At 48.4% G+C, this 14,403-nt stretch overlaps 1 protein-coding gene across 1 annotated transcript in view; it reads left to right on the plus strand.

Moving 5' to 3' along the window:
• Positions 1–1,284: 1,284 nt before the first annotated feature.
• Positions 1,285–14,403, plus strand: part of PRICKLE2 (prickle planar cell polarity protein 2) — a 106,470-nt gene continuing 93,351 nt past the window's right edge. The window contains exons 1-2 of the mRNA XM_030501635.1: positions 1,285–1,380; positions 1,687–1,772. Coding sequence (XP_030357495.1) covers positions 1,339–1,380; positions 1,687–1,772 — 128 coding nt within the window. The 5' untranslated portion in view covers positions 1,285–1,338. The remainder of the gene's footprint in view (positions 1,381–1,686; positions 1,773–14,403) is intronic.

Genomic DNA, 14,403 nt, shown 5'->3' on the forward strand with positions numbered 1-14,403 from the left:
ACTGAGAAGGAAAATTATGAGGAAATTTAGCAGATGGGAGCAATGGAGGGAAGCTGGAGGGTTTTGAAAGGGTAAAAATAGCAACGGCAGAAAAACAGATCAGGGAGGGATGTCAATATTTTCCAACTGACATGAAGAAAGCCTGGGAAAAAGAACATTTTCTCCATGATAAAATTCCCTGTTTTTTTCCCTTTTTTCCCCAACATTTATGGGAGGAAAGACTGAAAATATCCCCAAAACTTTTTGCCTGAGACTCTTCAAAAGGCAACCACGCAGCTCCAAGCCTTATTTCAGCCTTCAAGAGAGGAAGATACAAGTGAAAAATTGACAAAAATGGGAACTGACTAAATGGGGGGGGGGGGAAGAAAAATCAAAGCGTTATGTTTTTAACCAGCTGTGAGGCAGCAAGGCAGAGGAACAAAGAGGCAGGGAAGGAGGGGAGGGAGAAGCAGGGTCTGTGAACAACCACAACCAGGGGGTGAAGCTGTGAAATGCTAATTGCGAAGCTGCTCCAGTCCCACTGGAGACAAGTTCCTGAGGCCCCCTGTGCTGTGTGAAGCGTGTTTGCTGCTCCCCCTTCTTCCCCTGTTTCATTCTGCTCTGCCTTGCTCCAGATGTGCTGTTTGATTGCAAATCCCCAGGGGTACGGGCTGGCTGTTGGCTGTGGGCATCCTTTTGCAGCGCACTGTAGACCTGACAAGAGCAAGCTGATGTGTGGCGTCATGGCTGCCCCATGGCTCCCAGCCCTACAGCTCCTGGCCTCACTAGACCCATGTGTAGCTCAAGAAGGAGATCTGGGGCCATTACATGTGCCCCGGTCCAGCATCTCAAGCTGCAAATACATTTCACATGACAGTGTTTCTCCTGCATCCTAGTCATGTTTGTGGACTAAAACTGTTCTCTATGAGGAGGGGAACAGAAGCCCTGCAGGAACCGGGGCTGTTTGCTCCCAGCCTTTGCCCATAGCAGTAGAAGCCCCTCTGCGGTGTGCTCAGAGCAGTAACTTCAGCGCTGCAGAACCCATCCCTGAGCCCTTCATCCCTGTTTGATTAACACCCGTGCTCCGGAGCGTAACGAGCTGCCTGAGCGCTGTGCTCCGGAGCGCGGCGGGACAAGGGAGGGTCGTTAACTCTGGACCGGAATGATGACAGCTACAGGGGATGGTAGGAGCCGCCGGCCCGGGGTAGGGGCGCGGCAGGGCCCTCCCGGGGCGGTGCCTGCCGGGCCGAGGGGCGGGGTGAAGGGGCGGGAGCGCGGCGGGCGGAGGGACGGGACGGGGCGGCCGCTGCCGCGCACTCGGGCAGGGCTGCGCTCGGCTCCGCGGAGCGCGGCGTTGCCATGTTCGGCCGCGGCTCCCGCAAGCGGCTCTCCGGCCGGTCGGTGAGTACTGGGGGGGGTCTCCCTGCATCCCCCGCCCTACCCCGCTCCAACCTGTGGCTCCGTTCCGCCGCCCGCTCGGGCTGCGCCCCCGGTGCTGTGCGTGTGGGTTCCCCCCTCGCCGCCCTCCACTGCCCCTTCCTTCGGGTGCGTCCCCCTTGCTCCCTTCCCTTGCCCTTCTCCCAGCCGTGCTGGCCCCCGTTTCCCCACCGGTCCCCCCTTTCCCCCGGGTGCCTGTCTCCTGTCCCGCAGGCACCCCCTGTCCCGCAGCGGGGGGGGCCCGGGGCTGACTTTCGCGATCTGTTGCAGCTGACGGCGTCGGGGGAGCCGGAGCGGGGCCAGCCCTGCAACACCTGCGGGGACCAGTGTCCCGGCTTCGCCCTGCACAAGTGGAGGTAAGGCCCGGAGAGACCCCCGTGTCCCCTCGTCCCGTCCCCCCGAGGGCAGCGGGATCCCGATGGATCTCACTTCTCTCCTCCCTTCGCAGGGATTTGTGGCTCACTCCCAACTCTGTGCGCATCCGAGGTGTGAATGTGGCTATTTGGGGAGCACTCGCGTTAATCTTAAACGTGTTCCCCACGCTAGCCGGCGCTCTGGATGGGTGGGTTTGCCAGCCCTGCCATGCAGCACGCAGGTCTGCCCGTGCCTGCCGCTGGTGCGGGGCGCAGCAGGATCCGGACCGGGACTGGGGTAACTGGTTTGGTAATTACCACCTTGCAGCCAGTCTGCTCCCTGCTGCGGTCAGGGGCTCATCCTGCTGCCCCGGGTCATGCTTGGGGCTGAAGACACCATCACCTGGTGGGGATAACCTGTGCAAGGTGGAGTGGGAAGGGGGGATTTGAGCTGAAAGGGTTCTGTATGGTTTGCACCAGATCACTGTGTGAAACTCCTGCGTGAAGCGTGGTGGGATTTATACCCTCTCAGTGATGCCAAGCAGAGATGCAGCTATTGAAATGGGCGAGGGGCGTGTAGGATGAACAAGTATTCTTGTCTGTTTCTGTTGTGTCACTTTACAAGCCCAAGAGTGCCAGTGCCTATGAGGCACAGCGAGCACTGACCTTGTGCAAGATCTGCCCCTTCTCCCCTCCGTGCGTTGTGCTGCCTAGAAATGAGTTCCTGCTCGTGGGCGATCTGGGACAGGGCGATGTTAAATCTGGGCTGTGGGCTCTGGGAGCTGGTGCACAGACTTAGTAGGCCATGGAGCCCTTAGTGATCCTTTAACCTTATTTTATAGGGTTTACCCTTTTCTCCAGCATCTGCCACGCTCGGTGCTCCTCCAGGCTTCTGCCCTACTTCTCAGAGCTGCATCCTGGCAGATTAAAGCGTGGGTTCAGGGCGAGGACGGGAATTGATTTATTCCCTTTCAGTTGTATCTTAAGCTTCAGCATTGCAAATCATCGTTCCCTGATGCATTTACTCTGAGGGGTGGTGGGATGGGGTCTGTGGGCTGAGGTCTGCCCTGAGGGATGCGCAGTGGCATGTGAGGCTTTACTGTGGTCCCCAGCCTGGCAGGTGCTGGTGACACATCCAGGTTCATCGTGTCCCACCACAAACCTTCAGAAGATGAAGGTGTAAATGTGTCACCTTCCTCCTGGGCTGCTGGAGCTGTGGTCTCCTGACACCCTCCCAAGGGCAAGTCTGCCGCATGTTTCTTAATAGATTTATAGGGTCACCCCTGAGTTGTCTTCTTTTCAGGGCTTATAAATGCTTTCCTGAGCTGTCCCAGGTTACCTGGAGTTGTTGCAGAGCTACTTTATAATGTTTAAAAGTGTCAAGGAGAACTTTCAAATATAGGATAAGAAGAAAGGCCGTGGTCACCAAAACTCTTTCTCCTCTGCTTACAGGGTGCTGTGGTTTGTGTTTCGTTGTGTCAGAAGGTGCAACTATCCTGTGGCTTTGGATGAATTAAGTGAATTTTGGTAGCGTCCCATCGAAGGCCAAATGGCCCCACAGAAAAGGCACCCAGCTACTTGGGGAGGTTCAGGTGAGGGTGGTGTCATGGCTCTTTCCAGGTTGTGCCCTGTGTACCAGCTCACTGCCACATCCTGCAAAGCCCCATGTGCAGGAGGAGGTGAATCAGGAGGCTCCAGCCTGCCAGGACCACCCGTAGCTGTCTCCTGGCTGCCCTTTCCTGAGGGACCCCTGACATAGGCAAGGATTTTGGCTAAAGTTGTTTGGAATCTACTTTCAGGAATGGAGGGCTACCTCCCCTGGAGCAGGAGAAGGATGGGAGCCCTTTGGGTACTAGTGGGGGTCAGCACCCAGAGGGATTGTAGCTTGTGTGCTCCCGGATTGCACCCCACTGAGCCAAGTTAGACCTTACACCAAGTTACCTTACACGGGGGACTGGGCAGGCTCAGAGCTCTCCTGCACACACACATTTAATTCCCTTGATGTGAGAGTAATTAGGCAATTAAATAAAGACAATCTATTTGCCAGAACACAATTGAGAGGAAGCACATTCATTTTTTACTGACTAGTGGGCTATTAAAGCCAGGAGCATATAAGCAGGGCAATTATTAATAGTAGTTTTGAAGGTTGAAAACGTGCTCGGGAGCCTGTGCCCTTTGCAGTGTAGCCAGCTCCTGATAAGGATGTTCACCACCACCTTAACATGCAGAATGGAATTGGAAGAACACAAGGATTTATGAGGAGATCCACAGATTAAGGATCAATTAACCACTAGGGATCTGTAAGCCTTTTTATAATCCTTTAATAGTAGAGTTTTGCTGATAAACGTAAATGGGACCTTTCTGCTTCAAAGATGGGAACTGGTGATGTGCTTTAGCAAGAAGGAAAAGGATTTATAAGCTTGCAGGCACTGAAACCATTGCTGATACAGCACTGTCATGTACATAATTCTGCAGGACTGTGCATTTTCTAGTTACCTGTGATTTTAGGTGTGAGCTTTGCAGCTAGTCTGTCAAGCAGGCAAATGGCTTTGTTAGACACCAAAGGTTTCTGTGCCCGTCCGTTTCCTTAAAAGCCACTTTTCTCAGATTTGAGAGCTGGCTTTGAGCACTGGTTGAATTGATCATTCCTGGAAGCACATGCATGCTTCCTGAGCCAGGGAAACCACTCAAAAATAAATTGTGTTCTGCAGAACTGTTTTCTTTTCAGAATAAAACTGCTTTCTGTGCTGTAGGTGATGTGCAAAAAGATGATGAAAGCAGATTGCTAAGTGACTAAAAAATGTCCATGGTTTTAGAGTTTGGTTTTGAATCTTCTTAATCGTGCTCTGAAATTATAACCTCAAATTCAAGTGAGTGAATTATCCTGTAAAAGTGTTGGCATATTTAATACTATTTTGGTGGAAGCAAGGAATTGAAAACACCCCGTGTTACAGACACAGTTAAGCTGGAGCCCACTGCCTGCATCTTGCCCCCTGGGAGCTCTCAGGCCTCCTGTGTGCCACAGACCCTTGCCTCTTGTAGTAAGGCAGAAATTCAATTTTCAGTTTTAAATCATTTAGCCCCAAAGAGGAGAAGGTAAATGGCTTGTGAATGTGTGAAAATGTGTGAAAAGAATGAAGATTGAATTCCACCATCCTTGGGCGTGAAGTCTGCAAGGTTGCGGCTATCAAACTATAACCCCCAATTTCGCATGGCCTGAATGGCAAAGTGACTCCTTCCTCTAATCTCATCCCTTTCTTTTGTGGTAGGTTGTTAGTAAAGTACGTAAGGACTGCAAAGTTCATCTGTGTGGGCTGCGGTGTGAAGGATGGAAACTGGTTGTACATAACCAAATCCTCATTAATAACAGGTCAATACTTGAAAGGTGGCTTTGTGTGGAAAAAGTGAAATCAAATTCAATAAAAATCTTGCAGCTCCTTAGGAGCCCAGTTGCTGTTTTCTAATCAGATCTGCATTACATTAAACTGTGTGGCATTCAGCTTGTTAACAAGCTTTGGCATTAAATAAAGCTGTCACTGGAGTTTGGTGAATGAATAGCCATTAGGAGTGTCTTTTGCATAATGTCTTGCAGAGAAAAGCCTTCGAGGGAGGTGGTCCAGGAGGAGGGAAAGGAAGGGAATTTATAACCTAGTCCTGGTGCAATTAGTGTGAATATGCAAACCTTAAAGGTGACAAATGGTTGGCAGCTCCAGGAAGGGAGTGAGTGGCTTTTGCTGCTGTTAAGCCTACTGTGAAGAACTAATTTCGGATTTACTCTGGGCGAAGCAAAATTACAGCCTTAGTACTGTATTTAAAATAGCGGATCCTTCGCATTGGGAGATTGGCATGTGTTTAGCACACAGAGGCATGGCTTTTTTGCTCCTTGAGAAAGCCATGCAAAAAAGAATGATACTCTTGCAGTTCAACAGACCTTTCTGTTCCCTGTTCTCTATCCAAAAGCACCAGCTAAAACTGTAGATGGAGGAGACCTAGATCTCAAGATGGTATTTGCGCTCTGGTTTAAGGAAGGAGGACGTACCACCTGGTTTGCAAAGCCTGCAGAGGCAGTGGCGTGCGGCTGATTTCAGAGGGAAGGCATTCAGATGCTGTAGCAGATAAGATAACTTTAAAAATAGTGTCTGAAAACCTTTGGAGAAGTCTTTGTTGCCATAGTTATTCTTCTGGTTTGCAGAAGCATTTAAATAACAGTAATAAACATGACATAAAGACAAAGACTGGTTTACTGGGGTTTTAGTTTCACTGTGAGATGTTTTACATCTCTTCTTACAGTCTCCTTTTTGCTTGCATATACCATGGAATCTTTGTCCCTTGAAATCACGTTTTGGTGGTAAGAGATCTGCTTCTCTTCGTGAGTTGCTGTCACACATCATGGTCCTAATATCAGTGATGTGTGTTTATACAGCACTTAGTGCCTGGCCTTTACCTTCCAAGGCAAATTTATGTGACTGTTGACTTAATGTTCCATATTAACAAGTGAAGTTTTGGTGCCTACAATTGTTTCGAGCATTTGTTCCCATAACTCAACATCCCACTATAATGTACTGTGGCCAGTTCTGCAGAAGTCTGATCTCCTCTGGCCTTGTTGGATCTTGGAGCATCAGCAAGGACAAGCTTTTTAGGACAGACCACCTGGGGATCCTAGATGGTACAAGGTCACCCAGAGGGTTGTGATTGACCACTGGATCACAAAAACCTATAGACAAAGAAAAAGAGGTGTATGTCATGAGGTGGTGACTTGGTAAATTAGGTGGTTGACCAGAACCTGGAGATGTTTGGGGTTGCTGGGTGATGGTGGATAGGTCGCTTTGCAACTTCTTTCTCTGCCTTGTTGACTGTAGGCAGGGAGTTGCTAGTGGCAGTGGGTGTTTGTTTTCTTTGCGTGTTTGTCCTGTGCCCATTGCTCTGGATATATCTGCTCGAGTGTGACGAGCAGTGAGAAACTCTCCTTGTGTTTGCAGTCTTGATCTGCATTACCTGGTGCTGCCCCTGCCACACAGGGACGTCCCAGCGGGCTCAGTGCGCATCCCAGGCACGTTTGGGTCTCCGGTTTGATGGACAGTGCCTCAACCAGAGAGCAGAAACAATAATATTTGTAACACAGCACGTGAACAAATAACACTGAATTCTGAAGCATTTGTTTCTACTTTCAAAGAAAGAAAGAAAAAAAAGAGAGTACAGATTATTGCTTCCATATGTTTTCAGCATTTTTTGTAGGTTATGTATCTTTCACACGCACGCTCCCAGTTTTTCCCTTTCATGAATAACATGCTTTATGCCTCTCTCTCCTTTAAGATTCAGATATTCCACACTTCCCTGCATGTTTATTTGAAAGGCTTTGGAGATGTGAGAATAGCAATACCTTACCTTGAATGGGTTCATGGTTGCATTGCTATTGCAGAGCACTGCGCCAGGCCTGGTGGTTTTAGCTAGTTTTTCATTTTGCAGTGGGGAAACTGCTGAAATAGGTAAAATTCAGCTGGTGTGGTCTGCTGCAGAGGTGAGTCCCTGAGGACAGCAGGCTGCTGTCCCCAGGAGACCTATCCCCAGGGGTAGTTAGGAGTTGCCTGTATCCTAAGGATGCAATCACCCTTTGGAGGGGATGCGAAAAAATAAAAGTGGGCCTTGTATGCTGATTTTTCAAGCCTTTCACAAAAGGGTTGGTACTGTTAGCTTGATTTTAGGTTTTATTTGTCATTAGCAGTTCAGAAAGGAGAAGTCATTCCTTCCAGGTTACTCATTGACAAAGTCAGTGTCCTTCAGCCTCAGTGCCCGGAGGGTTTGGTATGGGTGGCTGCTGAAGCTCAGCTCAGGAAGATGCAGGGCATGGACTTTGCTTGGCATCAGTGCCTTCAGCTGTCCTGTATACTCACACCTGCATGATTCAGCACTTGCAGAAGTGTTTGAAAGATCAGGGTCTACTTTTTTTCTTTGCCTTTTCAACTCCTGTGGCAGTAAGGAAGAAGCAGGGTAACTAGTGATGGCTTGTGCTGCTGTCAACATTCCCACAGCATCTCTGCAGGGGCAGCCGGGCATCAGGATGGGAGCTTGGGTGGGTTGTGGTGTAGGGATCAGCTTCATCCTGCCCATGGACAATCTATCTTTCAATAAATGTCGAGCGCACAGTTGAATTTAAGGAACTCCCAACCCACTTTTTGGCCTGTCCCTTCCACGTCTTCATGCCCTGCTGCTGAAACAGCACTTAGAACAGCCGAGACTGATAAGGTATCCTGTTTGTGTTGGCTGGGAGACACGATATCCACATTAACAGAGCATTACAGTATTGGAGGCAGTGTTGTCTCTGGCGAAAAGCCTAAAATGAATTCTTTAATTTTTTGTATGCGATGTACAAAAGAGCAGGTGAGGTATGTACTTGTTTCCGGGCAAGCCCGGGGAGCCTGTTTGAAGTCCTTTACAAGCCACTCGGGATTGTATTGCAAGAACTCAAAGGAGTTGGAGACGCTTCTTGATTAAATTTCAGTCGAACACAGAGCCCTAGTCTGCAGCTGCTTTAACTAGAGCTGCTCTGCTGCTCCATCACAGCTCCATCACACTGAGCTGCTGGCAGAAGCCGGAAAAGCAGAGTTTCTCCTAGAGGAAGGGCAGTGCGGGTAGGTTTTCTGTCTGTTTTGAAGCAGCTTTGTACAATTCTAGTTTCGTGAATGGGGTGAAAAACCATTAATTAGCTGTTGTGGGTTTGGGGGGGGGGTATTCTGTTTCTGGAGTGATGTGAACGACACGGATGAGGGAGGGGGCAGAGCAGACAAACACCAAATTCTGACTCTACCATTTTACAACTAAACGAATCTTTTTAAATGTTTGTGGGGTGTTTTTGCACTAAATTTTTGGGAAAACAACTACAGCTGCTGCTTGGTATGCAAAGAGTGAAATGTTGCCTGGTGCATGTGAGTGGGGTTTGCCATCCCAAAAGGCAAAAGGCTTGTGGTGGCTGGCAAGTGCTTTCCTAGTGCCTCAGCCATGGAGCTGTACTGCTGGATGCTGGCAAAGGACAGCTTCCTCACAGAGACTTTTGGGATGGACAGACCTGCAAAGCTTGTTGTGGAGTTCTGGAGAATGCACATCCCAAATTACAGTCTGATTGTAAGCCCTTTCTATCATGTGACCCGAAAAAAGAATGATTTCAAATGGGGCCCTGAGCAACAGCAAGCCTGTGAACAAATTAAACGAGAGATAGTTCATGCAGTAGCCCTTGGACCAGTGCGAACTGGGCCAGATGTGAAAAATGTGCTCTACGCTGCAGCCGGGGAGAATGGTCCTACCTGGAGCCTCTGGCAGAAGGGAAGCAGAATGGATTGTCTTGCAGTGGTCTCCATCGCTGCTAGAGACTGTGGTTAGGGATATGGGTGCTGCATAGAGTGTGATTTAGTGGGACATGGTGAACTGATTTAACAGCTCAGTGCTGCTGGATATGTGAGGTCCTTAGCTCCCCCTACAACCCCCTGAGCCCAGAGAAATGGGTTAGATCGGTCGTTGAAAGATCGTGGCTGAGCTGGTGAGAGGGAGCAGGTTGGAGATGAAGGGTTGCATTGGTTCCGTGGCATGCAAAGCCACGCTGTCATCCCTGTCCTTGGCATCCCCATCTGATTATTGTGTTTTGCTGCCCTGCCACAGCCTCAGTTCTCTTGGTCCCTCTTGCTGCCTCCACAGGAGTGCACAGTCTGCTCTCCCCATGGGATACGTCCCACCAACTAGGGCATGCAGCACATATTAGATGGGGAGGGAAAACTCTTACTCCTTTAATAAAGGGTTTGCAACAGGCCTTTGTCACGAGCACTGTATGGCATGAAAGAAAAAGTTCCTGGCCACCAATTTGGAAAGAAAGCTGAATCGGATGGCTAAAGGCTGGTACCCCCGATCCTCAGCTGGAGGGAGCCAAGACTCCCGAGCGCCCTCCTCTTTGTTGCTCTTCACTGTAGAGGTCTGTTCAGTGCTTTCAAGAGTGTTTCTTGGGTTTTGTTCCCATTCTGTTTGTCTTTAAAAAGTCAATCTGCAGCCTTTTATTTCATTTTCCAAAGACATTCTTCCCCCCTCCCCACCCTGCCCAGTAATCCATCCTTATTACACCAGTGAGTCACTCTTCAAATAATCAATTGCGTTTTCATTGTCTGGCTTGTAAGTCTATCACCAAGCTTAAGGATGGCCGATAGTATCAGCCGAGACCTTTGACAGATGGTTTTGCAATTCATGATGCTCATTTGGATATTTGCTTTTTTTTTTCCCCCTCTGATGAATAATCTCCCAGCCAAGCCAGGCTGGGGACTCTTCCCTGTGCACGCGGCATCTCTGCGGTCACTATCTAATGTCTGAAGAATTTGTAACATTAGCAGAATTGTCTGATGTGAGGAAAACTAATTTCAGGGCAAGCCTCCCGAGCATGACTGTAAAGGGTCTTCTGGTGGGCTGTTGCATCCTCGCAGGCATTGGTGCAGAGCCTTTTTGAGGTTCACCAATGCTGGGGCCAAGAGGTGAATATAAAATCCAGGGGGCTCCTCCCTGCTGCTGGAGGGGCCTTTTCTTCCCGTCTATGGCTCTTTGCTCCCCACAGGGCCCTGATGCTAGAGCTTAACACTTGGAGAGCTGAGTATTACAGTTATTATTCTTGCCACGAAGGGAGGCACTTTGTACTCAGCCATCTCAGCAAATATTTCATCCCCTATCAATTGCCCTCGTGCAGATGCTGCTGCTGTGGTGATAAAAGACATAATGGCTGCTCTTGCTGATAAGGGGAGTATATAAATATAATTATTGAAATCCCTATGCAGAGCCTGCGGACGGATGGATGGACGGATGGATGGATGGAGGGAGGGAGAGGAGTCTGTCTGCCTGCAAGGGATTTCTCTTGCTCTGGAGCCCGTTGGGAAGAGCAGGAGCTCTGGCAGCTGAAATGGGAGCTGCTTGGCCACATCTGTGAAAAATTAGTAAAAGATGTCTATTTCCCCCCCCCCCCCCCTTTCCACTTTCTTTCCTCCTCCTTTTCTCCTTGAAGCCAAGCCACGGGCCGGGGGAGCCGGGAGGAAAGCCACAGCTTGGGTTTGGGATGCTCAGAGGCAGCCGGTGCTTAATACAGTCGCACCCCGATAGCAGGATGCATGTCTGAGGATCCAACCCAACCTTGCAGGAACCCTCCTGCAGCCAAGGAGCCAGATATTATTTAGATCAAGCTAACAAAAAAGTATTTCCATGGCAGCAGTAACCATAGGAAACCTCCCCAGCGTGTCTCGGGTGGTTCCTGTTTCCTTGCCTTCAGCTGTTTGCTTTGCCAGTGAGCAGTGGTGACGAGTGCTCCATGCCATGGTGACACCAGGAGTGGCTGGTGAGCCCGGCTGTCCCCATCACAGGCTGTCCCCAGGGGCTCAGCAGCCGTGCTCCAGCATGCATCGCTGCTCCTGGTTTTCTCTTGCACTCTAGTTGGTAAAAGGATGCTTTCAGAGGCTTCTTTAGACGCCCTGAAGTCTCAAAGCTACCTTTTTACCTTGTGTCAGCTCACAAATGCGTGTTTGATCCTTAAATACCCAAGGCATGAAAGTGAATTGGCTCCCAGGGTCCAATTCTTCTTCCTTTCTATAGCGTCTTAGAAAGATGCTTTTATATTCCCTCTGGCTCAGCTCGTGATGCTTGGCCTTCAACCAAGATGGGGAATCTAGGACAAGAATCCCTGAGAAGAGCAAGATGAAAAGTTATAAAAAATACCAACATTTTGTTGAGGAAAAAGTGCTGGTAAAAGATTACATTTAGAAAAATAGACTGCGATATTTTTGGTCAGCTTCATGTGGGCACATTTACAGGAGAGCATAAGAGAAGGCTTGTTTTTCCTGGGTATTGCCTCCTCTAGGAAATCCAAGCTGTGAAGTGAATACAAATGCTGGAAATGGAGAGGTTTTGCAGTGAGTCACTGGAAGGGATGTGGAACCAGTTGTGCTGGTGTGGCTGTGCTGACTGGCAACCAGCTCATCCACCAACAGGGACAGGGCGGCTGTGTGGAAGCACCCGGGGGCTTGGGCATCATTGGGGACTGCACCTATGGGTGCTCTGACCCCAAGGCCCCTCTCCCAGGGCAGCGTGGAGGTGCCCACATAGCTTTGAGGAGCAGATGGGCACCACTTGCAGAGAAGAGGTGTTGCACAGAGACAAGTTAAAAAGAGACATCTCTTTCTGCAGGAGCATGAAGCAGAGGGGAGGAAATACATCGTGATTCCAATAGCTGGGATTTGGATGTTTGCGTACCACGTGGTGTTGCTTCATCCTCCCCAGGCCATCATATCAGGGTTTGGTCCTTGGGGGAAGACCTGGATGGTCTTTGACCCATCTGCCTTGGGTGGAGGTGGACCCCTTGGCAGAGAAACTTCTGGGTTTGTTGTCTTGTAACCTGTCCTGACTCTTTGCAGATGATTTGATCCCTGGTTTTGCAAACCCTGCAACCCTACAGAGGTCAGGCTTTTGCTTAAGATGATGCAGCATTTGAAGAAGTGGCAGTGGGGCAGGGACAAGGCTGATTCCTTGATTCCCTTCCTCTTCTCTCCTGCCAAACAAATGGGAACACTCATGATGGAGCTGTGCCCATGCCATATTAAATCTGCATTTGGTGACATAAAGACCATGTGCTGGAAATGCAGCCCCTTTAAATGTCAGATTTGAGAAGAGCTGGGACGTGAGAAGACAATAAAAGTTAATATTCTTAAGGCGGGTTTGTGCAGCGTAGCTTGGATTTTCAATATCGAGTGCATAATTTATTACAAGATGTAGCGTTTTCAAATACATACATTTGAATATGTTTTAATATTATCTTTCCTTCCAGTAGCAGGAACAATGCTGCTTTACAAAAGAAAAATGATTTCATGTTGCCACGTGATAGTTTCAGCTTGTACCTCTAATAGAGGTGCGATGTGCTGAAGTGTGAAGGCTATCTGATAAATGCCTGCATAATAAAGCTATATTGTTTGTTCTGATTTCCCTTTGCTATTTTCAAATGTATAAATAAAACATTTTCACACTGTGCCCTGTGCAGTTCCAGCCCAGACTATTTACTTTCTGCTGATGCAGCCTATAGGAGATACGAATCTTTCAGTCGGACAGGAGAAATCTGGTGGCATTAGTAGTGCACGTTGCGCTCCAAGTGATCAAATAGGATTTGAAGAAATGTTTTGTCTGAAGTAAAGTTAGGAGTATTAAATAAAAAATTAATAAATCTTTTTAAACAAAGGAGCATTTGTCTCTCTGTACAGCAGAGGGCACTCGGCATCGCAGTTGCTTGGGGCTGTCTGAAGGGAAGAAGAAAAAATCACTGTGCTTTAATTTTGCAGAAATAAAATACTCTGTGTGTATATTTGCTTATATATGTGTGTGAGTGTGTCTATAAAAAGACACAGGGTGGCATATATATATAAAAATAATCCCAGCACATAATATAAAATATAATATTCGTAGTGGTTGCTGAAGTTGGATGGCGTGCATGTTGTGTTGATTAATGCTCAGCCTGGTGTTAGGTTAAGCTTCGGAGGGGATTGAGGCATGCTGAGAGGGGAAAACGAAGAGGCCCCAGCGAGTGAAGGGTTGCAGTATTCATCTTGCAAAGACAGAATCTTGAGACATCTTACGATGTTGGGAACTACCCCAAGTCAAGGAAAGATCTTGAAGAATGGATAAAATTGGGGCTTGTGGAGTTATGAGTTGCTCCTCCTAGAAAAGCAGCAGCACATCTGGGGGCTGGGGGATTCTGTGCTGGAGTTTGGAGTGCTATGGTCTGGTTCCCGGGAGCACCAATGCTGGTGGAATTGCAGGGTTCTTGTGAAAGTCTGTGAGATGGTTCTTATCCCCTTTTTAGAAGTTATCAGCTGTTTAAGGAAACTTAAAATACTGAATTCGGTGGATGGAGCAGGAAGCAGCCCAGGCCCCAGGGGCGAGGAGGCAGGGCTGGATGCTGCCTGGAGCATCGTTAGTTGGAAAATGAAGTGCTTGTTTGCTAATGAGGGACCCATTCCTGCAGGTACAGAGATGTGTCCTTAATTACCCAGAGCCAGTCATGACAACTGGAACCTCTCCTTATGTAATAAGGGTTTTCTAATAGAAATGGAATTATGTTTTCTTTCTTTCTCCCCCCTTGTAGATAATTGCATAGACACAACCAAGATGTGTTTCTCATTGAACTCTCAGTGCACCTTGTGTTTCTTTTAAGTACTCAGCTTTTGGCTTCACTGTGGTGCTGTTAAAAGACTTAGGGCAGCTTGATTTTTGTGCTGTTTTCCTGGTGAAACCATAAGGTGCCATGCTGAATTTTCATACGTCAGTCATTAATTCAAGAAGAATTTGGATTTCCTCTGTCTCCCCCATCGAGCTGCTTGGATTGGGCTTAATCTAAATCTCTCAAAGCAGTGCTGCTGTAAGAGGCTGGAAGTGTCAACACTGTTGTCTAAAATATGGGGCTGGTAAGAAGAGCGAGAGGGCATGTGGTTCAAGATAACCAGTTTATGCAAAATACACAGCTGGGTGGATTTTGCTGCTGCGTATTTGTGGACTGTAATGATCAGAGAAATATGGAAATGTTGGAGGGGCTTTATAATAATGGGTGCTAATTAAAATGAAATGGATTTGGGTGGTA

This window comes from Strigops habroptila, chromosome 11 (genome assembly GCF_004027225.2).
Source record: "Strigops habroptila isolate Jane chromosome 11, bStrHab1.2.pri, whole genome shotgun sequence".
NCBI classification, from domain to species: domain Eukaryota; kingdom Metazoa; phylum Chordata; class Aves; order Psittaciformes; family Psittacidae; genus Strigops; species Strigops habroptila.